Here is a 23,841-nt window from a genome sequence, read left to right as displayed (position 1 = left end):
ACAGAGTAAAACTGTGCTTCATAGAATTTTCTTGGCCGTAATCTTTACGGAAGCAAATCCCCATGCCTTTTTTCTGTGGCACTGATGAGGTGGGTTTAAACCACCAGCCTTTTGGTCAGACAAGCACAAATTGCTTGCATTAGCCAGGCGCCTTTGGAGAAAACTTTAGATTCAGAGAAATTACTTTCACCTTCTGGCTCTCTTACCTACCGTATTTAACATCTCCCGAACAATGATGTGGTAGGATTAATTAACACTCATAGAATTCTCGTGTACTGGGGAGAAACCCAAAAATCAAACCGTTTGCTGTCAAGTCAATTCCGACTCATAGCAACCCTATAGGACAGAGTAGAACTGCCCCACAGGGTTTCCAAGGAGCAGCTGGGAGATTCAAACTGCCAGCCTTTTGGTTAGCAGCCAAGCCCTTAACAACTGTACCACCAGGGCAGGGGATGGGGATGGGGATAATTTCATTTTAAATCTTTAGCAGCTTGGAGAGCTGATTGGTTAAGCACCTTCAGGCTGTCTTTGGAAGCCTTGTTCTTCTAAAAGGAATCTTGGTACCCAGAGGAATGTATTTCCTATGGTAACATTTCAAACTGTACAACGAGTATCCTCAGGAAAGTTGGTGTGGGCTAGAGCAACTTCTAGATGCCCTCCAGCACAGACACGGGGCGGGGGGTGAAAGTTTAAAAGGTTTTCCTCAAGAAACTGTTTATAACAAACATAGTTCACTTTCCCATTTTGGTTAATTTTAAGCTTGAGTATTTTTGAAAACATTTGGAGGGTAGGAGCACGCAGCTGCTAAGAATCCAAGCTGGTACTGTTTTGAAAATGCAGATACTTCTGTTTTGAATTTACTTAAGGAAGTAAGATCGTTGCCTCCTATCTATTCCTTTGAATATGGATATTGTTTAAATGACATCATTTTGGGTAGCATACACAGTCCAGGTGGTTTTGAGGAAATCATTAAAAAGAAAAAAATTAAAAAAAACCCTTAGGTATCATTGCATTCTAGAGGCCAAGAAACAAGAGTGATGGTATTTTTTGGCAGACTCCCAGGCCCTGCAAAACCCACACCCGAAGCCTGTCTCTGGAGCTTCCTGTGGTTTTTCCAATGAAGGGAAACAGCCTTTCTCTTGGAGGGTCCAGGATGGCAAGTTTGTACATCAGCTTGATCAGAACTGTGATGTTTCTGCCCGAAGGTTATGTCCCACAGGCTTCATTTGGAAAATTTGATGCATCACAGTTGTTACAAATTGAACTGGGCTGGTTTCACTGATGCCAATAATGTAAATTCTTTTTTGGTAGAAATTGGTAGCTTCCCATGATTAGAGGTGATGGTGCTACCAGGTGGTCTGTTACCATGAAATCCAGTCTCAGACCAAATGCTGCCACACATTAACATTTATTAGCCAGCAGGCACAAAAGTTAGTCATTCAGCCTGTTCGTCCTTTCAATAGGTTTCTCACATAAAAGTTTAGTAAAGACGGATGCAGCAATATTTTAGTTACTGGGTATTATCTACCCTTTTAGTTGGATCGGGTGGTGGAATCCTTTCTTAAGCACACAGAACCAGATCCCTAGGCCCAGAGTGCCACTGTAAAGAGCATTAGGCTGCCTGGTTTGCCAGATTCTAGATTCTGATAACCCGCAGGTTGATGCAAGGTTGGAGTTCCAGGTGGTTCAAACGCTTAACGTGCTTGTCTGCCAGCTGCAAGGTTGGAGGTTCGAGTCTATGCAGTGGCTTCTTGGAAGAAAGTCCTGGCAATCTACTTCTAAAAGTCAGCCATTAAAAACCCTGTGGAGCACAGTTCTACTCTGACACACAAGAGGTTGCCGGGAATTGGAATCAACTTGATGGCAACTGGTTATATGCAAGGTTGGCGGGTCCCGTTCAATATTTCCAGCCAACCCAATGCCATTATTTTCTTTCTTTCTTTTTTTTAAATATCTTATTGTGATTTGGGTGAAAGTTTACAGAGCAAATTAATTTTCCATTCAACAATTTATACAGTTTTTGTTTTGTGACATTAGTTGGAATCCCCTCAATGTGACAGCACTCTACCCGCTTCCTCCCTGGGTTCCCCGTTCCCATTTGCCCATCTTTCCTGCCCCTTCCTGCCCTCTGAACTTTGGTTTTGAGCAAATGCTGCCCTTGTGGTCTTATATGGTTGATTGTTTTGAAGAGCACATTCCTTATAGGTGTTATTGTTCACTCTATAGGCCTGTCTATTGTTTGGCTAAAAGGTGATTTCCAGGAGGGTTCAGTTCCAGGTTTGAAGGATGTCTAAGGGCCTTAGTCTCTGAGGTGCCACCAGTCTTAATCAGACCAGTAAGTCTGGTCTTTTTCATTAATTTGAATTTTGTTCTACAGCTGTTATTTTCATTAGAGAATTACCTCTACCATCCTTTATACTCACTAGAGGACTCTCTGGCATAGATTTAGATAGCCGTATATTGATCCACTTGACTTTGGAGGGTGGACTCCTGATTAGCCTTTCAAATGTCAAACAACCACACCTAGAGTATGCATCCCTGATTCGGGGCGGGGGGGGTGGGGAACCAAACCCATTGCTGTCAATTCCAACTCATAGTGACCCTATAGGACAGAGTAGAACTACTTCATAGGGTTTCCAAGGAGTGACTGGTGGATTTGAATTGCTGACCTTTTGGTTAGTAGCAGAGCTCTTAACCACTGTGTCACCAGGGGTCCACATTCCTGATTAACCCATTGCTGTTGAGTCAATTCTGACTCATATCAACCCTATAGGACAGGGTAGAATTGCCCCATAGAGTTTCCAAGAACTGCCTGGTGGATTCGAACTGCTGACCTTTTGGTTAACAGTCATAACTCTTAACCGCTATGCCACCAGGCAGGGTTTCCACATTCCTGATTAGGGTACCTCAGATACTAACTAGCTATCCCTAGGAGGTAGATGGTGTGTGTGTGTGTGTGTGTGTGTCTATACTGAAGTATTAAAAATAAATTACAGATAACATAACAATGTCATTGTTAGTTGCCATCAAGTCAACCCCAGACTCATGGTGACCCCACACACAATGGAATGAAACGCTGCCTGGTCCTGTGCCACATCCCCACGATTAACTGAGGATCAGACTGTGGTGATCCACAGAGTTTCAGTTGGCTCATTTTCAGAAGTAGGTCACTAGGCCTTTCCTCCTAGTCTGTCTTAGTCTGGAAGCTCTGCTGAAACCTGTTCAGCATCATAGCAGCATACATGCCTCCACTAACAGATGGGTGGTAGCTGCATGTGAGGTGCATTGGCCAGGAATAACACCCAGATCTCCCACATGGAAGGTGAGAATTTCACCAATGAACCATCACTGTCCAGATATATATGCCTAGTATAACAACAAGTATCTCTTTATTTGACCCTGGAATATTTTATCTTCCATAATGTTGCCAGCCTTTGATGAATGACATAAAATGTCAACTGACCACTGGCCTGACTTGATAAATTAGCTAGAGTCAGGGACACATGGTTCACCTACAGAGTGGAAAAAGGAGGGAAGAGAATTATAATTTGTGTTAGTTTTGTAGGGTTTTCCAAGCTTTCATACATTCCTTCATTTGGTTTTCTGATATGTATGGGGGTATTGTCTTCTCCATGTCATTTTTTAGACACACTTATGCCCAGGCTCGTAAATAAATAGTAGGAACTATAACTTAACCCTCATCTGCATTGTAACGGTAGGTTGCCACCAAGAAGAGCTATCACCCTTGTTCAAAGAATATCATAAAACTTTTTTTCCTCAGGGCAGGTGTTTGCAAAGTAAGGCCATGTACCAAGAATAGAATATGTAACGGAATGCTGGACAAATCTACTTTAACTAGTGGTAGACCAGGCAATTCAAACTAACTCTCTCATTGAAGTCATCTAAAGAATCTGGAGAAATTATCTTAAAACCTCCTTAAACATCAAAGAACTAATAAATTGTGAAGAATTATTGAGTTGATATTTGGGAGAGATGGGAACAGAGAGGGGTAAGCTTAGCACTTGTGCCTTGTGGGTGTTTGCTGGTCAGGAAAAGGAAGTTGAGAATCTGAGCTGTATTTATGGTGTTCTTGCAAGGTTAGGAGGGATAAAATTGGAGCCTGGGTCCTATCAAGCCTGATAACCCTAGCAAGACAGTCCCTAATTTGGGTTGAAGAGATATAACTAGAAGTAAAGATGAACTGGAAGTAAACAAGCCCTCATCATTGGAGTGGCCCAGAAACCTTGAAGCTTACTTGGATTAAGATGATTCTTTTAACTAATGCACATATGTGCCAGGTAAAAGCAATGAAACCCTCTTAAAGGAAGATACCATGTTCTTAGTCCTAAAATTATTTCTATGAATAATTTTTCAATTACAGTATCCAGCCACAATCAGAGGTAACCAGGCATAAAAGGAGAGAAAACCAGCAGAAGCAACAGACAGCAGAAATAGACCTACAGAGATTCTAGATATTGGTCTTAAAGATACAGACCATAAAAAACTATATAGTGTTCAAATAAAAGGTAAAATTTAGTTTCAGCAGGGACTGAAAACTAACAAGTGGCATTGCAGTTTTTTTTTTTTTTAATCTAACAAATTCTAAAACTGAAAATACAGAACAAAATGAACAGGTTTATAGGCAATTGGACATAGTTAAAAAGCATGTTAGTGAACTCAGACATAATGCTGGAAGAAACCAGAGTGAAACACAGAGAGACAAAAGGCTGAAAATGCAAAAGAGAAGATAAGGGACAGAGGATACAGTGAGAAGGTTTAACAATCGTATAACTGGAGTCCCAGGTGGGGGAAAAAAAGAGAGAGAAGAAACAGAATGGTGCCATAGCAATATTGGAAGAGATGATAGCTGAACATTTTCCAAACAAAAGGCATCAAGCCTCAGATTCAAGAAGTCCAACAAATCCAAAGCAGTATAAATAAAGTCCACACCTAGACCCATCATAACAAAACTGTGGAAAACTGAAGACAAGGACAAGTCTTAAAAGCAGTGACAAGAAAAAAAGACATTAACTTCAGAAGAGTGATGGTCAGACTGACAGTTGACTTATCAATAGCAGAATGTAAGCCAGAGACAGTAAAATAATATCTTCAGTGTGCTGAAAGAAATAACTACCAACCCAGAATTTCAAACTTAGCAGAAAATGTTGTTCAAGAATGAAAGGAAAGAGGCAAAAGAGAAGGTTAGCTATTTTCAAATAAAAATAGAATTTACCACCAGCACGTTTGCACAGAAGGAATTTCTACTGGGTATTCTTCAGCTAGGAGGAAAATTATTCAAGACAGAAAGTCAGAAATATGGGAAAAAAATAAAAAGCAAAGATATTGGTAAATATGTGAATATGTCTAAGTGAACATTGACTATAAAACAATACAATGTTGGATGGGACTAAAAAACAGATTTAAAATACAGAACAAAAAAAAGCATAGAAGTTAGGAGGAGGTGAATAGAATTAGTCTGTTCTAAGGTTCTTGCATTGTCTAGGAGGAAGGTAAGGGTATTAATGTTTGACTTTGATAAGTCAAGGATATATGACGTTCTTGACTGGGTAGTAACTATACAAATGTTTACAGTGTCTTAAGCTATATATTCTGTTTTACTTGTCCATGTTTTTTCTCAATGAAAAAGGTTAAGATCATAAGTATACATTCCGCACACAGATTTTTGCTGGCATGCCCTTCCTTTACACTACTCTTTTTGTCAGACAGAGTCGCAACCTGACATACCCCTTCTCAGATAATACTCGTCCCACCTGTAGGCTCATAACACAGGAATCTCCAAAACAGTAGATATGGTCTACCAGAAGCTCACACAAACTGTCACCAATCTTAGGCCATGAGAGATTGAGTCCAAAGCAAGTTTTCAATAAATCTAACTCACCCACATCACACTTAATTTAAACCAGTGTATGAGTCTTTTTTAATTGATCCTCTGCTATCTGTTCACTCTTAGGCTTGGCACCCAAATACCCATGTCCACAGGGATGAGGCCCAGACATAATTGAACAATGAGGACTGGGGTTAAGATGACAGGTAATGAGTCGGGCCATGGCAGATTAGAGCTCAAATTCTCTCTGATGGGCCGCTGTGGCTCAACTCTGACTGAGTTTTACCTTGCAGAAATTTGAGTCTGATATTGCCAGATCTTCTGATTATATGTGTGTCTGTGTGTGTGTATAAGAGTGGGTAGAAATAGGAATTTTAATGTGGAAGCACCTGATTTTTTAAGTGTTGGTTCAAACATATATTTTTCCCCCAAATTCTCCATAAATCAAACAAACCTGTGTCTGGGCTGTTTCTAGTTCAAGGGCTGCCAGTGGCCTCAAGGGCCATGCAGATTGGAGATAGAGAATAATGTGTAAAATAATTTAATATCGTCAAGTACCTAACTCTTCCCAACGGAGCTTGCCTGCCAAATATAATTTTCAATTCCAAGATTAAAAGAGACTCACTGAACCAAAGTTCACACATTACAAAAGTCACTCGGGGTAATAATTTTCTTAAAGGAAGCTGGCAATCCTGTGCAAGGGAATTAAAAACTGTTTTTACCATACAAATTTATTAAAGAGATCAGCTAAAACTGTTAAACAGTAATATCACACAAAGTAATTTCTTTTAGGAGCAACAGCCAAAGATCAGTTTTTGAAGTTAATTTAGAAGGAACGCACATGCTTCTTCATAGGTTGATTCTCAAAAGGGCGTGCTCCTGTTGAGAGATAGCAGTGGTTTTCAGTGTGGCCCAAGGACCAGCAGCATCAGCACATCTGGGAACTTGTTAGAAAAGCCCATTCTCAGACCCCACCCCAGATCCACCACCACCAGCAGCTGCTGTCAGCTCCAACTCATGGTGATCCCATGTGTATCTGAGTAGAACTGTGCTCTGTAGGGTTTTCAATGTCTGATCTTTAAAAAGTAGATCACTAGTCCTTTCTTTCCATTCACCTCTGGGTAGATTCAAACCTCCAACCTTTCGGTTAGCAGCCAGCGTGTTACCAGTTTCCACCACCCAAGGACTCCATCCCAGACATAATGAATCAGAAACTCTGGGGTGAGGCCCAGCAATCTGTGTTTTAACAAGGCCTCCAGGGGATTCTGAAGTATTAAAAAGTTTGAGATCCACTACTCATGATTTCCACATCTTCCTTGCCACACACAGCCTCACTGGAGAAGGTAAGCTACAGTATGTTTAGCATTTCATTTGTGTATTTTTGATGTATGCACAGAATCTGTCATGTGCAAAATATAATAGACGCCTCCAACATTTCTCTGAGTAGGCAGCCACCTAGTTCTTAGCCACTTAGTAATTTATCAACTTAGCAATTTATCAAATCAGATTTCTCCTGTTTTTAAAATATTGAATCTAAACTGAAACACATTTATTGTCTTAATTAAAATCACCAATCTATTCTCTTAAATGCTTAAAGTACCTTAAAAAAAAAACACCAAACATACATATGTTGCAGTAATTAGAGACCTGAACAGTAAACTTAAACTAAAACATTTCATTTACATAAATGTTGATATTATGGACTTAAATTTGTATTTATCTCTCTTGTTATTCAACGAATTTATTGAGATATAATTTACTGCCATAAAATTCATCTGTCTAAATGGTTGATAGTAACTGTATAGTTTAGTGATTTTTAGTAAATATATACACCTACTCCTCACGCACTATCTCGTTATCCAATGTTTCACATTTATGACAATAGTAAACAATCTACTATCAGACTTTTGTGCACTAATGACATACACCTGGGAGTAATGAATGCCAAGGTAAGAGTAATGCTGGCAGTGATGGTTAAGGTTATGTGTCAGCTTGGCTGGGCCATGATTCTCTGTGGTTTGGCTGTTGTGTAATGATGTAATTTGGCAGTTATGTAATGATGTAGTCATCGTGCATTTTGTGATCTGATGTAGTCATCCTCCATTTTTGGCATAACGCCGATCTTCACATAAAGACCTGGTCTTTGGAACCTAACCATGTCAGTAAGTGAGGAGTGGGTATGCTGTTGTGCAATCATCGATCCTAGGCCTTGACAAGAGTGGTTTTTGTGGATAGGAGTGAAATCTTCATTGGACTACTTAAGGACGGAAAATGAAATATAGGAGGTATTTTTAAGACTTTTTTACTGTTTAATACATTGGGAAGTGTTTTGTTTTGTTGTACATGGAGTCACTATGAGTTGGAACCTACTGTAAAGCACCTAACAACAACACATTGGGGAGGAGGTAGTAAGAGAGAGGTGGGTGATTAAGGGAGATTGTGTTTATTTTTTTTAAGATGGCAGGCGTTTCAGCTTGTTTCTGTTCATATGGGAATATTGAGAATAATGGATAGTTCTTGTCTGATTCCTTTTGTTCAGGTAACGGAGGATGAAAGGAGGTCATTAAAAAATGATACAAACTTTAAACTATGTAGATTTTAGGATTTTTTTCCCCTCTGAGTTACTGGCATTTAATTAAAAACCAAGCCCACTGCCGTCAAGTCGATTCCGACTCATAGTGACCATATAGGACAGAGTAGAACTACCCCATAGAGTTTCCAAGGAGTGCCTGACGGATTTGAACTGCCAACCTCTTGGTTAGCGGCTGTAGCACTTAACCACTACGCCACCAGGGTTTCCGGCCTTTAATTAGGGGGAAGAAAATCTTTCTTTTGCATGTTGAGACTTAAGTAATGTTGTGGATTGAATTTGTCCCCCCAAAACGTGTGGCAGCTTGGGTAGGCCATGATTCCCAGTATTGTGTGGTTGTCCTCCATTTTGTGATCTGATGTACTTATCCTATGTGTTGTAAATCCTATAACTCTATGATGTTAATAAGACAGGATTAGAGGCAGTAATGTCAATGAGACAGGACACAATCTACAGGATTAGGTTGTATCTTGAGTCAGCCTCTTGAGATATAAAAGAGAGAAGTGAGCAGAGAGAGAGAGGGACCTTCTACCACCAGGAAGGAAGAGCCAGGAGCAGAACTTGCCCTTTGGACCTGGGGTCTCTGAACTGAGAAACTCCTAGACCCAGGGGAAGCTTGATGACAAGGACCTTCCCCCAGAGCCAACAGAGAGGGAAAGCCTTTTACTGGAGCTGGCATCCTGAGTTGGGACCTCTAACCTCCTAAAGTGTGAGAGAATAAATTTGTTTGTTTAAAGCCATCCACTGTGGTATTTCTGTTATGGCAGCACTAGATAATGAAGACAGGTAAGGCAGTCTGGTTCTTTTTTCTAAGTTTTAGATATTAACGGGAATGCCAATGAAAAAGCTTAAGGAAATGAAACCAAACCAACAAAGTGTTAGTGCATAAGCAAACCTGAGGCCAAAATATGGCTATCACAAATGCACAGATAGCTCTGGATGCCTTGCACATCACAAGGGATATTTGCTTCTCTCCAGCACCAAAGATGGAACTCCTATGTAGAAATAAGCTGAATTTCTGAAGAAGCCTAGATCCTAGAACAGGCTGTCTATAAATATTTAAATGAATGTATCAAGTGGTTTTGGCTGTAGTAATTCTTAGAAAAACATCTTGTTTGCATTTTTTCTAGTTTGCCTGTTGACACGTATTAATGTTTAAAATAAGCCCTCCTCAAATTTATCACCTGGAATAGCATGTCTAGAAGACTAATTGGTCAGAGTACCCATTTGTAAATATTTTGATCATAAACAATATCCTGGCCTTTAATTCTGACTCATGGCACCCTTATGTACAGCAGAAGAAAATGCTGCCTGTTCCTGCACCATCCTCATAATCATGGGTATGTTCAAGCCCATTGTTACGGCCACTGTGTATTTTGAGTGCCTTCCAACCTAGGGGGAAACCCTGGTGGCGTAGAGGTTAAGTGCTACAGCTGCTAACCAAAAGGTCAGCAGTTTGAATCTGCCAGGCACTCCTTGGAAACTCTATGGGGCAGTTCTACCGTGTTCTATAGGGTCACTATGAGTTGGAATTGGCTCGACGGCAGTGGGTTTTTGGTCCAACCTAGGGGACTCATCTTCCAGCACTATATTGGACAATGTTCTATTGTGATCCATAGGGTTTTCTTTGGCTAATTTTTAGAATTAGATTGCCAGACCTTTCTTCCTAATCTGTCTTAGTCTGGAAGCTCCACTGAAACCTGTTCACCATAGGCGACCATCCTGGTATTTGAAATACTGGTGGCATAGCTTCCAGCATCACAGCCATATGCAAGCCACCACAGTACAACAAACTGACAGGTGGTGGTTCTGATCCCATACCACTCCCCCAAAATTGAAGGTTATAAAGCATCTTAAGAGAACTTCCTTTGTCTTCTCTCTCTTTCTCTTCACTATACATACTGATTTATCCTTCCAAGGATCTTCAGAAGTATTTTTGATCTCTTAAGATGATACACTAAACTTGGAACTTACTTAGCTCCAAACACCCAGACTGATTGGAAATGAAACATTGTTGAAAAAGCATTTCAGCCAATGCAACCTCATGGGCAACCACCACACGTCTGTCAGTGGAGGCTTGTGGGTTGCTTTAATGCTGAACAGGTTTTAGCAGAGCTTCCAGAGGAAGACCAACTAGGAAGAAAGGCCCTGGCGATCTGCTTCTGAAAATCAGCCAATAAAAACCCTGTGGAACACGATGGTCCTACCCCATTGTGCATTGGGTCACCATGACTTCAGGGGCTGACTCAAAGGCATCTAACAACAACAAGCTGTCCACGGATTGGGGTGTGGGGTATGTGTAGTCATCTATCCAGAGAGTGTCTTATCGCTCATACTGCATTACAGGCACATTCTAAACTAGATCCTCATACCAAGAGCTCATAAAAAATTATAATTCACCTGCCATAAAACTCAGCATTTGAAAGTATAAAATTCAGTGGTTTTTAGTATATTTACAAGGTTGTGTAACGTCATCACTATCTGAATCCAGACTGTCTTCATTGCCCCAGTTTCCCTCCAGATCCCAGAGATCACTGTGATCATGTGTTGGTTTTCCAGGCAACTGAGGAGCTGGTGAGGGGATCAGAATAGCACAAGTTAAATGCCACAAAGTTCGCTGTTTTTAGGTTCGGCTGTTTGTTTTGAATAAACTCTCCAGGCTCTGCCAGTCTTCCCTTTGCTTCTACGGGGAAGAGAATTTGCAGAGGTCCTTAACCCATGATTTTTGCTGACATCAGTATGTGTCTTCTTGTCATGTGTTTCCTGTACTTAACAAGCTCTATCTGGCGATGATAATTATATTTTAAAAGTAATAAATGCATAGGACTTCTATAGTCCTTTGTAAACCATTCTTATTCAGTGATGAAAGTCATGAAATCTTGTTTGTATCTCAGTTAGTAGGGAGACAGGCCTGCAATTGCAACCCCATTTTTGAGATGAGGAAACAGGCTCAAAGATATGGAGAGTTTTGCCCACTATTGTAGGATCGATTACTCCCAGTTGCATGTCGATTCCAAATTCTGGGTTTCTTTGCTTCTACTCTGTTGACCCCAGTAGAATTCTGATCTTGGCAGGCGAAGATACCAAGCTGTAACATTATTTGATTATTTATAATACAGTTATATGTCGTACCGTAAGTTCAATTAAAATATCAAAGCATTGGAACTCTTATTCTAAAATAAATTATCTCAATTTTCAAGCTCTTTGATGTTCTAATTTGCAGCCTCCCGTATCCGCTAAATGACCCTTGTGCCATTTTGCATTTGGTTGCCTAAGAATAATGTACAGTATTCAGCGACTTCAGGCAAAGAACAAAAGACTTATCTGTTCTTTATTTTGGGCATGCCAGTAACTATCCTGATTAATGCTATAGTTTTTGACGTACGATTATATGTCTTGAACTCAGATCTGTCCTTTTTTTTAAAGTTTGCTCGTATAAACCCTGCCTGTATCCAATAGCATGAGTTAACAGCATCAGATGTAGTTACGATGATAGCAACGTGTTCCCACGTGCGGTTATTTTCTCGTCCATTATATGCTTTGTATCACTGACATATATAGAAACAGAAAGTCATTGGACATCTGGTTGATATTTGAAAATGCCATCAACTCTTGATCACCAGTGACAGTGGAGCAGACCGTCACCCTCAATCCCTTTGGCAGCCCAATGTGCCATGGGGAGAGGGGTCAGAGAATACAAAAGGAAAGGAAAGACCATAGGGAGTGGAGTTAATCAGGGAAGGTGTCTTGCAGGAGTTGATACTTGAGCTGAGTTTTGACAAAGTAAAGGATCCATGTTAATGGGGAAGGCACAAGATCTGAGTAGGGCAGCACTAAGAGGGAAAGAGAAAGGAGGTGGAGCTTTCCCAAGGTGACAGTCCTGTGGAGGAGCTGGGGGCAGTATTTTAGGGGCTGCTGAAATCAGAGCTTTTTTTTCTGGTCTGAAATTGTTTTTATTATGATGAGGGAAATCCCAGGACATCAAGAGACAAATTAGTCAAGGGGTGTCCTGGTCTTATTAGCATTGCTTCCAGCTCGTTACCCGAAATGGGGATTCTGCACTCTGGAATAGCTCCCTCAGTGAGTGTAGTGGAAGACAGAGGCTTTGGCCTTCAGCTTGGAGCAAAGCCTCCGCAGACATGACTGGGTGACTGTCCCTAAGAGAGGAGTGTTCTGACCCTTCTTTTATGGATTCCCTTAAGACAGAAATGAAGGGCTCTGGTGACTTCCAGTTATACTCATCTATTGCCATATTTGGGACGCTGGGCAAGTTTCCTTAATCTTTTGAGAAATATGTACACATGTGTATTTTTAAATCAAGACCAAGTAAGCATGATTTCTAAGCAAAAGAGAGTTTAAACAAGAGGTTTGTAGAAATTGCATGTTTCCTTCTGTATTTGAAAATAGTTAAGATTTTTTTTAGATGGGATAGTCAATTCCTGGTGTCCCTTGTTTCAAGAATAATAGTATTTGCAAACTACAAATTCTTTGTTTCTCATGAGAGGAAAACCATTACATAGTGTTGTCAGGAGATCTTAGACCCTGTGAAAGACATTTTCCAGAAAGTCACCCATAATTGGAGGCTTATGGAGGGACTTAAATGCCTAGCTGGCATGTATGGGTTTGATCAAAGAAACAGTAAGGAGTCACCCAAGATTCTCAACAAACAAGTGCTATTCCTAATATTGTGTTTTAAGAAGAGATTCTTCCATCTTTGTCCAGGAATGTGGGTTCATGTATGTCATGAATAAAGAAAACTCAGCCTTACAAAACAGAGAAGTACAGAAAATCATGTCTGTCAGAAAAGGATCCCATACCTTTATACAAAAAGAGTCATTGTTATTTCTCTATTTAGCAGACTCTCCCAGTGCCTTTAGAATATTTATAACTTTCCAAAATTTAATATGTGTACACAATTGTGCAGCTGGCGCAGGACCGAGAAGTGTTTCGTTCTGTTGTACACAGAGTTGCTATGAGTCGGAACTGACTTGATGGCACCTAACAACAACACACTTCACAGGAACATGTATTATTCACCTATAAGGTGTAACGTGTGTAGACTGACAGCTTGTTACAGTTCTAATATTCGTGGCGATAGTATCCTTTTTTCTTTTTCTTTTCGGATAGTTTTAAACGCATTTTCCCCTTTAAGAAGGTTAAGCTGTTTGTAGGGGGAAAAGTTTTCCCATACCTTTTATAAGCTGCTTATACTCGTAACACAGATTAACTTCCCAGCACATAAAGAGAATACTGGAAAACCCTTGAGTGATTAAATATGCCCCTAGAGGATTAAGTTTTTCCACATATTTTTTTAAGCCAGTGCTATTAATAACATTTCAGCATTAAACTTTCTGTACATCCTGATTGTGGGGGAGGCCTTCCCTTCATTCTGCCCCAGCTGTTAGTTTTTCCACTGTTAGCTTTGCACCACTGTGAAATTATCTGTGGAAAGATAGGCTTAAAAATTTGAGAGCTTAATTAAGGTGGGAACACAGTATCACCTCTGGAATTCTTCTATTTTTTTTTTTTTTCAAAGTTCTTGTCTGTTTTTCAAAATCATTTCTTTCATCTTACTAGAAACCTAACAGGAAGCAAGTATTTAGCTTAATGGTTCACTCAGAAATAAGTGGGCACTAAACATATTTATGATTTCAAAAAAGATCATTTAATTTCCATCTGCATTTTTCTTGAGATAGCATTCTGATTTGTAAGGAATCTCATTATTACTGAGAGAAGCAGTTATTTATTAAATGCCTGTCTCTCCAGGTTGTCAAATTAATCTACCGTGGCTAATCAGCTCAAGTCTTTACCTTGTTTATCTCTTGAGGCATAACAGTCGCCCCTGCTCTGCCAGCTCTCCTGTCTTCCCAGTCTCTGTTCCCTCCAGCCTGCTGTTCTTTCCTTATGAGCCTGAGCCCCATTCCCAGTCCCTTCAGTGGTACTCAACCAGCCCCTCAGTTTCTTTCACTTCTTTGTTACCGTTAGCCTGCAAGTCCCCAGGCTTGGATGGATCTTTATTGCCTGTCTCCCAAAACCCATATTTTCTGTCCTGAGGAGGTATCTCACATTGCTTAGTGCCCTTTACGTATTGCTGGTCAGCCTTCTTTCTCAAATTTTCCACACAGCTGCCACTGACCATCACCACTCTCCTTAAGCGCCATATTCCATCCCAACCCCCTCTCTATCAGCAAATGATCTTGCTGCCTGCTGTTTGAAGACTCAAAGCTCATCAGCCCCCCAGTTACCTTCTTTCCCAATTGCTCATCTTTACCTTCGTACTTTCTGTCCCTGAGAAAGGGCTGTCCCTTCTCTGTAGGGCCACCTTTTCATCAATACTTTTAGTTTTTTTCTTGTACCTCTTCTGAGACCTTTTCTCCAGCAATGAAAAAAAATAAGTAAAATTCTCTCTCTCCTTAGGTGAAGTCAGGAAGGCTAGAGGGGACTGGGGTTGGGTTTTTCCCTTCCCCCAGGTGGGTTAAAACCAAACCAAACCCATTGCATCCAGTCGATTCCTACTCATAGTGACCCTGTATGGGTTTAAACCCACTGCTGTCATAGATTCCAACTCATAGAGACGCTGTGTGGGTTAGGTTCTGATAAAACCCAAGTTTGTTTACAAAACCAAACCCAAACCCAAACCCATTGCTTTTAGGCTGATTCTGCCTTATAGTGACCCTATAGGACAGTACAGAACTGCCCCATAGAGTTTCCAAGGAGCGCCTGGTAGATTTGAACTGCTGAACTTTTGGTTAGCAGACTTGGCTTTAACCAGTACACCACCAGGGTTTCCACCAAGTGTGTTTAAAAAAACCCAAAACCCATTGCTAAACAGAGTCGTTTAGGTTCTGTAAAATAGTATTCTTGAAGGCAGGCCTTGTTAAGGAGAAGAGAGCGCTCTGGGCGTATTTTAAAATAGTTACTTTTCTCCTCCCCCTGCCAGAAGCAGAAGTGAATTTTTCTCCAGTCTTCGCAGTGAGAACCTGGCGGGCCTCCTGGTGGTAAAACTCATGGAAGTGTGCCCCCCTCCCCAAAGACTGGGTCCCCCTGGAGTTTTTAACTCAAGCTGGTCTACACTGAGCCTCTAGCAATTCATCAATTACAGTTTAATATGTTCCTACCAGTACTGATACCAGCTCGGGGCTTCTGCTCCAGGTAAGCTGTGATTTTCTGTGTATTTCAGGGCAGCAGTTTGCCCTGAGACCTCAATTCCCTGATGGATGGAAGAAGAGTTGTCTGTTTTCAGTTTGTTCAGCTTTTTCTTGTTATGGATGGGAGTGTCAGCTTCTAAGCTCTTTACGTGTTAGACTGGAAACTCAAAGTCCAAAGTAAAATTTCAATATTATTTACATAATAAAGGCACATGGTTTTAAAAACTCAGGTAGTACAAAAGAATATACAGTAAATGTTTCCCTCCTTAGAAGCAACTGCTTTATGCCAGTGTATATGTGTGTTCTTACAGAGATTACGTGCACAAACAAGCATGTATCTGTGCATTTTCCCCTCTTCTTCCCCCACCCACCTTTTTTTTTTAAACATAAATAGGATACACATGGTTCTGGGCATTGCTTTTTTTTAATATATCACTATGTCTTGAAGTCAACTTATATCGGTACTAAAGAGCTGCCTCATTCTTTCAATGGCTACAGAATATGCCACTGAGTGTTTGTGCCGTGATTTAGTTCTTCAGGCCCCCTTTAAAGGTCAGTTGTTTCCAGTCTTTCATTGGTGCAAACCGGGGCTTCCAATTGGTTCGGTCTGGTTGGAACCCCTGCTGAGAATTTGCATTTCCACCCCCAGGTATACTGAATCAGAATCTACATTTTAACAAGATCCCCAGGTGATTCTTATGCATGTGATTTTAATCACCGCTCTACTAGTGGCTCTCAGAATTGATTCCTAACCAGCAGCATTAGCATCACCTGGGAACTTGTTAGAAATGCAAATTGTCGGTAGGAGTTTGAACTGGAACAACCAGGTTCAAATTCTGCTGCAAGTAATGCTTCAGTGAGCATCCTTACCCATTGGTCTTGGTGCCCATGTGTAACTGTACCTGTATAAAAAGTCTTGTAAGTGGAATTGCTGGATTGAAGGCTTTATGAATTTTCATTTTATGCAAGGAGAATTTTAAAATTGTTTCCATTTCTTGTGTTATTACTTTGCCAACCTCTCTATTCATGTGTAATCAATATCTTGGATTTGTCTCTGATAATCTGCTATCTTATTGAAGCATTTATTTCTTTATCCAATTCTTCTGTGTTCTAGGGGAATTTCTAAGGCATTCTGGTTCACTGTTTTCTGAAATTTATAGTTTCTATGATCATTGAATTCCTAAGTGTGATAAATATGATAAATTCCTAAATGTGATATAATAAGTATATATATCCAGCGGCCCAAGGTCTCTGGGTGGTGCCAATGATTTGCACTTGACTACTAACTGAAAGGTTGGTGGCTTGCACCCACCCGGTGGTACCACGTAAGGGAGGCCTAAATCTGCTTCCATAAAGGTTACAGCCAAGAAAACCCTGTGGAGCAGCTCTGCTCTGTAACACATGGGGTTGCCATGAGTCGGAATCAGCCAGCATCCCAGAAGCCTCCCTTATGCCTCCTTCCAGTCACGATCCCTCCACAGGTAACAAGAGGTTTATTTTACCTTTTTTTTTTTTTTAACTTTATATTGTTGACACTGCTTATACCTTCTTTCATTTAACATTGTTTTGGAGAATCATCTATCATTGTATGTAGTTGTAGTTTGTTCATTCTCATTACTGTACAGTAGTCCATTGTGTGAAAAAAAAAAAAAAAAGTTGCCGTCAAGTAGTTTCCGACTCATAGCGACCCTGTAGGACAGAGTAGAACTGCCCCGTAGGGTTTGCAGGGAGTGCTGGTGGATTCACACTGCTGACCTTTTGGTTAGCAGCCAAGCTGTTAACCACTGCACAACCAAGTCTCCTCTGTTGTGTAAATACGTCAATTTGTTTACCTGTTCTATTGTTGGCAGACACATGAGTGGTTTCTAGTTTGGGGTTATTATGAATAGCGCCGTTATGAACATTGGTCACGTCTTCTGGTGCACATATATACACATTTTTGTTGTATATATGCCTAGGAGTGGAATTGCTGGATCGTAGGTTATATAAGTGTGCCACCTCTGATGTCTCATTTTGCATTCCCATGAGAGTCCTGGTTGCCAGCACTTGGTATTTTCTGTCTTTTTCATTTTAACTGTTCTGGTGAGTGTAAAACAGAATTACTATGCGGTTTTAGTCTTTATTTCACTCACTACTTATAAGATTGAGCACCTTTTCGTCTGTTTATTGGCCAATTGATATCTTTTTTTGGCAAAGTACCAGTTGAAATTTATTTTTCCATTTTTTAATCATTTTTTAAAGTGTATTTGGCTAGCTAATAGGTTGTATTTTCTCATCCTTTGTCCCTTTCTCTTCATCCTTTAAATTTTTTTTTCTTGGCTCTTCTTCCACCTGTTATTTATTTTTCTAACAAGTCAACTGTAGAATCAGTAATAGCAAACAACTCTTCCAGAACTTTTAGTGAATTTGCATGAAACTTATTTTATTTGGGAAAAATTGGTGCCTGGACTAGAAGATAGAATTGTCATTTTTTTCTAAGAAAAAAAAGTGATATATCCTAAGCCTTCCAAGTTTTTTGCCCACCAAACTGTATTGTCATCTCCATATTTAATTCTACTCTTAGCTTTATTTTACTACAGCAGTGTTTTTGATTTATGCTTGTTGGAAGTGAAAGCTCTTAACGATGCATTTAAAAATGCATTAAGAAATACAAATGTTGTAAAAAAAAATAGAAACATGTTAAAATATATAAATGTTTTACAGGTTCTTGATCAGTATGAACAAGAAGGATTTTCGTTCCTAGCGAAGGTGTTTAATTCTTCACATTCCTTCTTAGAAGACTTGACTGGTCTTACGTTGCTACATCAAGAGACCCAAGCTGCCGAGGTAAGAACAAAACAAGCTTTCTGTGTTGAGGACTGATGCATTCAAAGCCCATTTGATATTCAGCTTTATGGGAAAAGGAGAAAGCAGTTAATTATGATATCTTTTTTTCTTAGAGCAAATATTACTAAATAAGTCTCCTAGGTATCATAAGAAGGAACCTGCTGAAATTGCTGAATGCTGATGCAGGTGAGTTGCTGTCTGGTAGGTGCCTAATGCACAAAAACTGCTGATAAAGGAGGTGCAGGTTACTGATTTTCCAAGATCCTCCTGTCGTTACAGAGGTCTGCATGTCTGTGGCCACTGGAGGGTCGGATCTAATGTTCACGTACCAAAATCCAAGTCAGTTAAGACGTTGGACTGTGGCCGTGTTCCTCAAAAAGAGCACACCTAAATTTTATTTCAGATTTTAATCAGCTGTCTTAGGCTACTGAACCCGACCATGAAATGGCTTCCCCAGTCACACCTTGAGAGAGTTATTATGTACCATTCAACTCTGAGAGAAGTGTTGTTGGGTCACAGGGAGCCTGGCCACTGTTTGTAGCATCTTTTTACTATGGCTTTCATATCATGTTTTTGTTTGTCAGTTAGAAATATTTGCAGACTATAATCTCCTGGGTAACCACATCCTTTTTTTTTTTTTTTAAAAAAAGACTGAGTTTAAAAGATAATCATTTGTTTTTTCCAAGTGCTCACTGTTCTTAGAAAAGGGAACAATGTAGATGATGGTGGAGCTGTTCATGTCACTTAGAAAAATGGACAATTCCTATAAATGGGTAGATGTTGTCAACATCTTTTCTCTTGCTTGCTTGGATGAAGAAGCTGTTGGGAACAATGTTGCCTATCATAGCATAGCCTGTACTATCTAAGAAAGCCTTGTTGCCTGTGCTCGAGGAGTAGGGCACTTGCAAAGTTGCTGTTAGTCCTGTTCACTGATAAAACTCCCCCTTGGGCTGTGTGTCCTCACCGCTTGGGGGAGGCTCCAAGTGGCCAGTGAGTAGATGGCCGGGCCCAGTACTGGTGGGAGGTGGGGCAGTCTGCTGTTTAGAAGAGTAGAACTAGGACTGGGTGTCAGAAAACCATGTAGAAATAGCAGAGTTGTTCAAATATACCAGGGAGGTAAGGTGGTGCATCTCTAGTGCTGGACTTAGAACTGAAACTTATTCTTCTTTAACTTGCTTTGGTATCCTCTGGATCTCCAATAACTGCAATCTTCCATTTTAGGGCCAATAGTTAGAACCACAGGGACTCTCTTACCTTCAGTTTCAGAAGATGCATGGCATCTCCGAAGGGCTTTGAAAGACTTGGAGATCTTCCCCAGGTTATGATTGGGTTTCCAGAGAGAGTGCATATCATGGTAGTGACCGTGGCAGCCATCTTGTTTTTTGAGAGGTGCTGTACTGCCTGATGGGACAGTTCTGCTCTGTCCTGTAGGGTTGCTCTGAGTTGGAATCGACTTGTCAGCCACGAATTTGGTTTTGGCAGTGCCTGATGGTAAGAGAGAAATAACTTATAGATCTTTTCAGCCATACAATCACTTGACGATTTGGCTGTGGGAATTTTTCCACCCCACTAGAAATACTTCACATATTTCTCTTGAGTTGGCTAGAAGAATTGCAAGCTGAAATTGACCCCATATTTCACTCTAAAACAGAGCAGATGCTGGGATAATGGGCAGATTCCTTCATTTAACCTGGTATGTTTTGCATTTTAGTTGAATTAATAGCCTTTTCAGAAACTCAGGAAAAGAAAGGGAAGCTTAAGAGAGGAATAGTTATGACTAAATGGATGGATGGGGCAGGAGACATGGCTTCATCCACAAATTGCAGTTTTGAGTTTTTCTTCCATTAAATTACATTTATAGTTTTGGAATCATAAGCCACACATCAAATTTTAGATTAGCAGTGGTAAGCTGGTTGGCCTATGAACCAGATATGACTTGCAGGTGTGTTTTGTTTGGCCTGCCCTATGTATTAAATTTTGAATTAAGCCAACATTTAAAAATCATGAGTTTTATATAAAAGCCTTAGTTTCCCTGTTTCTAGCTTCTTCTGAAAAGTCAGATCTGGCAACCCCAAGACTACATTTGTGAATAGCAATGGTTAGGTGGAAGTTGAGAAGCAAAATTTGTAGATAAACAATACCCTCAATGATGCCTTTCAGTTGATGGCTTTTATAGGTATTTGAGTTTCCACCTGTGTCTTAGAAAAGGATTATTAGTTTTCTTAAAAATCACTAGATAGGACTCTGTTTTAAGATAAGGGGCAAAATAAAATGCTCACAGAAATCATTGGCTTACCCACATCATTTTATATTACTGTGAAAAAAAACTGTGTGTGTATAAGTAAAATAAACATTTATATAAAATATCCACATATCTATGTAAAGGTAGTCTTTTGATTTATGTGCTTCATTCCCAGGGCATTCATCAATGTTCAGTAATAAAAATTCAAAATTCTTCATTCTATCTAAAAAGGGCCTAGCTTATTTATTCTAGCGACGTAATCAAGAAGCTCAGTTAGTACTCGTCTTGGGTTGTTTTCATCAATCAAAATTAGAATTGTAAAAGAGTCAACTAGATAATTTTATGCGATATGTAACACTGTATACCTGGTTTATAAAATATGGATTTGTACAAATACTATCTTTAAAAATAAATTCTTAGACATCTTTTGAAAATGTAGATGCGAGGTGCTGTGCTAGTAACTGAATACGAAAGTTAACAAGACACTGTCCGGGCCCTCAGAGCTCATAGCGTAGTGTGAGAAGCAGAGATGTGAACAGTGAGCTCTAGTATCATCGGAGCCCTGGCAGTGTAGTGGTTGAGTTTGCTGTTAACCAAGTGATTGGCAGTTTGAATCTACCAGTCACTCCTTAGAAACCCTATGGGGCAGTTCTGCTCTGTCCTGTAGGGTCGTATGAGTCAGAACCGACTGGATGGCAACTGGTTTAATATCACCAGAGGAGTTAAGTCCCTGGGAGGTGCAAACAGTTAACACACTCTGCTGCTGACCAAAACGTTGGAGGTTCCAGTCCACCCAGAGGCACCTCAGAAGAAAGGCCTGGTGATCTACTTCCAAAAAATCAGCCATCAAAAACCCAATGGAGCACAGTTCTACCCTGACGCACATGGAGTTGCCATGAGTCAGAACTGACTTGACGGCAACTGGTTGGTTTTAACGTCATCAGAAATGTTTTAGTCATTTATATATTAAGTACTGAGAAAGCAGTTACTCCTGCCTAGGGGACTAGGTTGTCAAGGAGAACTTCACAGAGAAGGGAACAAATAGTTCAGTTTGTTTTAAAGGATGAGTAGTCTTTTTTAAAAAAGAAAAGTTGGATTTGGTAGGGAAAGGGAAACAATTAGAAGGCCAGAGTGTTCTAGTCCGAATAAAGATCCCAGAGGCCAGCAGTTTCTGGTATGCTACTCAGAATCATGAGCGCCCTAACACAGCTAGAGCCAGAGTTACCTGAAATCAAGATAATCTTTTTAAAAATCAGCTTTGAGCTGTAATTCACATACCATAACATTCACCTGTTTACAGCATAAAATCTAGTTGTTTTTAGTATATTCACAGAGTTGTGCAACCATTACCACTAAGTTCACAACACTTTCATCACTCCAAAAAGAAGCCCCTTACCCATTAGCAGTCACTCCCCGTTCCTCCTGCCCCCACAGTCTGGAAACCACTGATCTGCTTTAGTATCTATGTCTATTCTGGATATGGGTCTGGCTTCTTTCACATAGCGTAATGCTTTCAAGATTCATCCATATTGTAAGGCAATTCTTTTTTTATTTAAAAAAAAAGTTTTGATGCTATTAAACTTTGCAGTATGATTTGATACTTGCAGTCCACTTCCCACAGTATAGCACTTTTATGAAGGAAGAACGCAAAGCTGGTCCTACCAAAGATTCGAAATTCCTTTATTGTCATAGACAGGTACGCACAGACAGTGGGCTGGGGGATATCTCCTAGACGGATCACCCAGATTTAGTGAGATTGACTGATGCAGCCCGACTGTTTGCATGTGTTACCCCTCCATTATCAAATAGCCAAAAGTGATTGCGACTGTTTTAGCCTAGGTTACTGATATAATCACAGTGCTGTTGAGATTAACAGACAAATTGCCAGGTGAGTTTTTATTGGAGGAGAGTTCAAGGTGCAAGGGACTGGGGCCCAAGCTTACAGAGATGAGCTTGTTTTAGGTAGTGCAGCTATTGAGATAAGACAGTGAGTGAAAATCACTGGATAACATTGGAGATGGAGCCTGGAGAAAAAGAACAGAACTGGTGATTTGATTTAGCCAGAAAACAGAATTATCCTAATCCATTTAGTGGAATGAGGCTATAGAGAAAGGATGCCAAAAAAAAAAAAAATTTTAATGACTAAAATAAAACACAAAAAAAAATTTTAATGAAAAATGTTTGTAGTAGATTAATTTCATCTCAAATTGTAGATTAAAATATTAAAAATATTTACGTTATAAATGTCATTTATATTTGTAATGTTAAATTTGAAAAAGAGGAGGTATTGCAATGGATTCTTAGATACAACATTAAAAGCATGAGCAGCAAAGAACATATAGACTGGATAATCTAAGCCAATAAATGGGACTTCAGGACTTCATCAAAATTAAAAACTTTTGTGCATCAAAGGACTTTATCAAGAAAGTAAAAACACGCTAATGGACCACCACTACCACAGCCTCCACCAGACCGAGTCCAGTACAACCAGGTGGTGCCCGGCTACCATCACTAACTGCTCTGACAGGTGTCACAATAGAGGGTCCCGGACAGAGATGCAGAAAAATGTGAAACAAAATTCTAACTCAAAAAAAAGACCAGACTGACAGAGGCTGAGGAAACCCCAAGAGTATGGCCCCTCAGACACCCTTTTAGCTCAGTAATGAAGTTACTCCTGAGGTTCACCCTTCAGCCAGGCCGATAAAACAAAACAAGGCTGAAGGGCACACCAGCCCAGGGACAAGGACTAGAAGGCAGGAGGGGACAGGAAAGCCGGTAGTAGGCACCCAGAGTATGAGAAAGGAGAGTGCTGACATGTCGTGGGATTGTTTACCAAGGTCATAAAATATTGTTATGTGTACTAACTGTTTAAGAGAAACTAGTTTGTTCTGTAAACCTTCATCTAAAGTACAATGAAAAAAAAAAAGTAAAAATACAACCTATAGAATGGGAGAAAATATTTAGAAATCATAAATCTTATAAGAGTTTAATATCCATCATATATAAAGAACTCAACAACAAAAAGACATACAACCCAATTAAAAAATGGGCAAAGGACTGGAACAGACATTTCTCCAAAAGAGAGATACAAATGGTCAGTAAGCACATGAAACAAATGTTCAGCGTCATTGGCAATTGTTTTTAGTTGCTGTCAAGTCAATTCTGACTCATAAAAACCCCACGTGTGCAG

The 23,841-nt window shown here is 40.0% G+C and overlaps 1 protein-coding gene across 16 annotated transcripts in view; it reads left to right on the top strand.

Annotated features, from left to right (window-relative positions):
• ATG7 (autophagy related 7) overlaps nt 1–23,841 on the top strand; it is a 299,990-nt gene that overhangs the window by 127,707 nt on the left and 148,442 nt on the right. For 12 of the 16 annotated variants that reach the window (XM_023547914.2, XM_023547908.2, XM_023547916.2 and 9 more), the window contains one exon: nt 18,287–18,409. In XM_023547914.2, coding sequence (XP_023403682.1) covers nt 18,287–18,409 — 123 coding nt within the window. Of the gene's footprint in view, nt 1–5,971; nt 6,035–15,375; nt 15,588–18,286; nt 18,410–18,522; nt 23,589–23,841 lie in introns of those variants that run through there. The other 4 variants (XR_002785715.2, XM_064274880.1, XM_064274879.1 and 1 more) reach the window with 4 other exon arrangements.

The sequence above is a fragment of the Loxodonta africana genome, chromosome 22 (genome assembly GCF_030014295.1).
Source record: "Loxodonta africana isolate mLoxAfr1 chromosome 22, mLoxAfr1.hap2, whole genome shotgun sequence".
NCBI lineage: Eukaryota > Metazoa > Chordata > Mammalia > Proboscidea > Elephantidae > Loxodonta > Loxodonta africana.
This window is presented reverse-complemented; position numbering and strand designations above follow the sequence as displayed.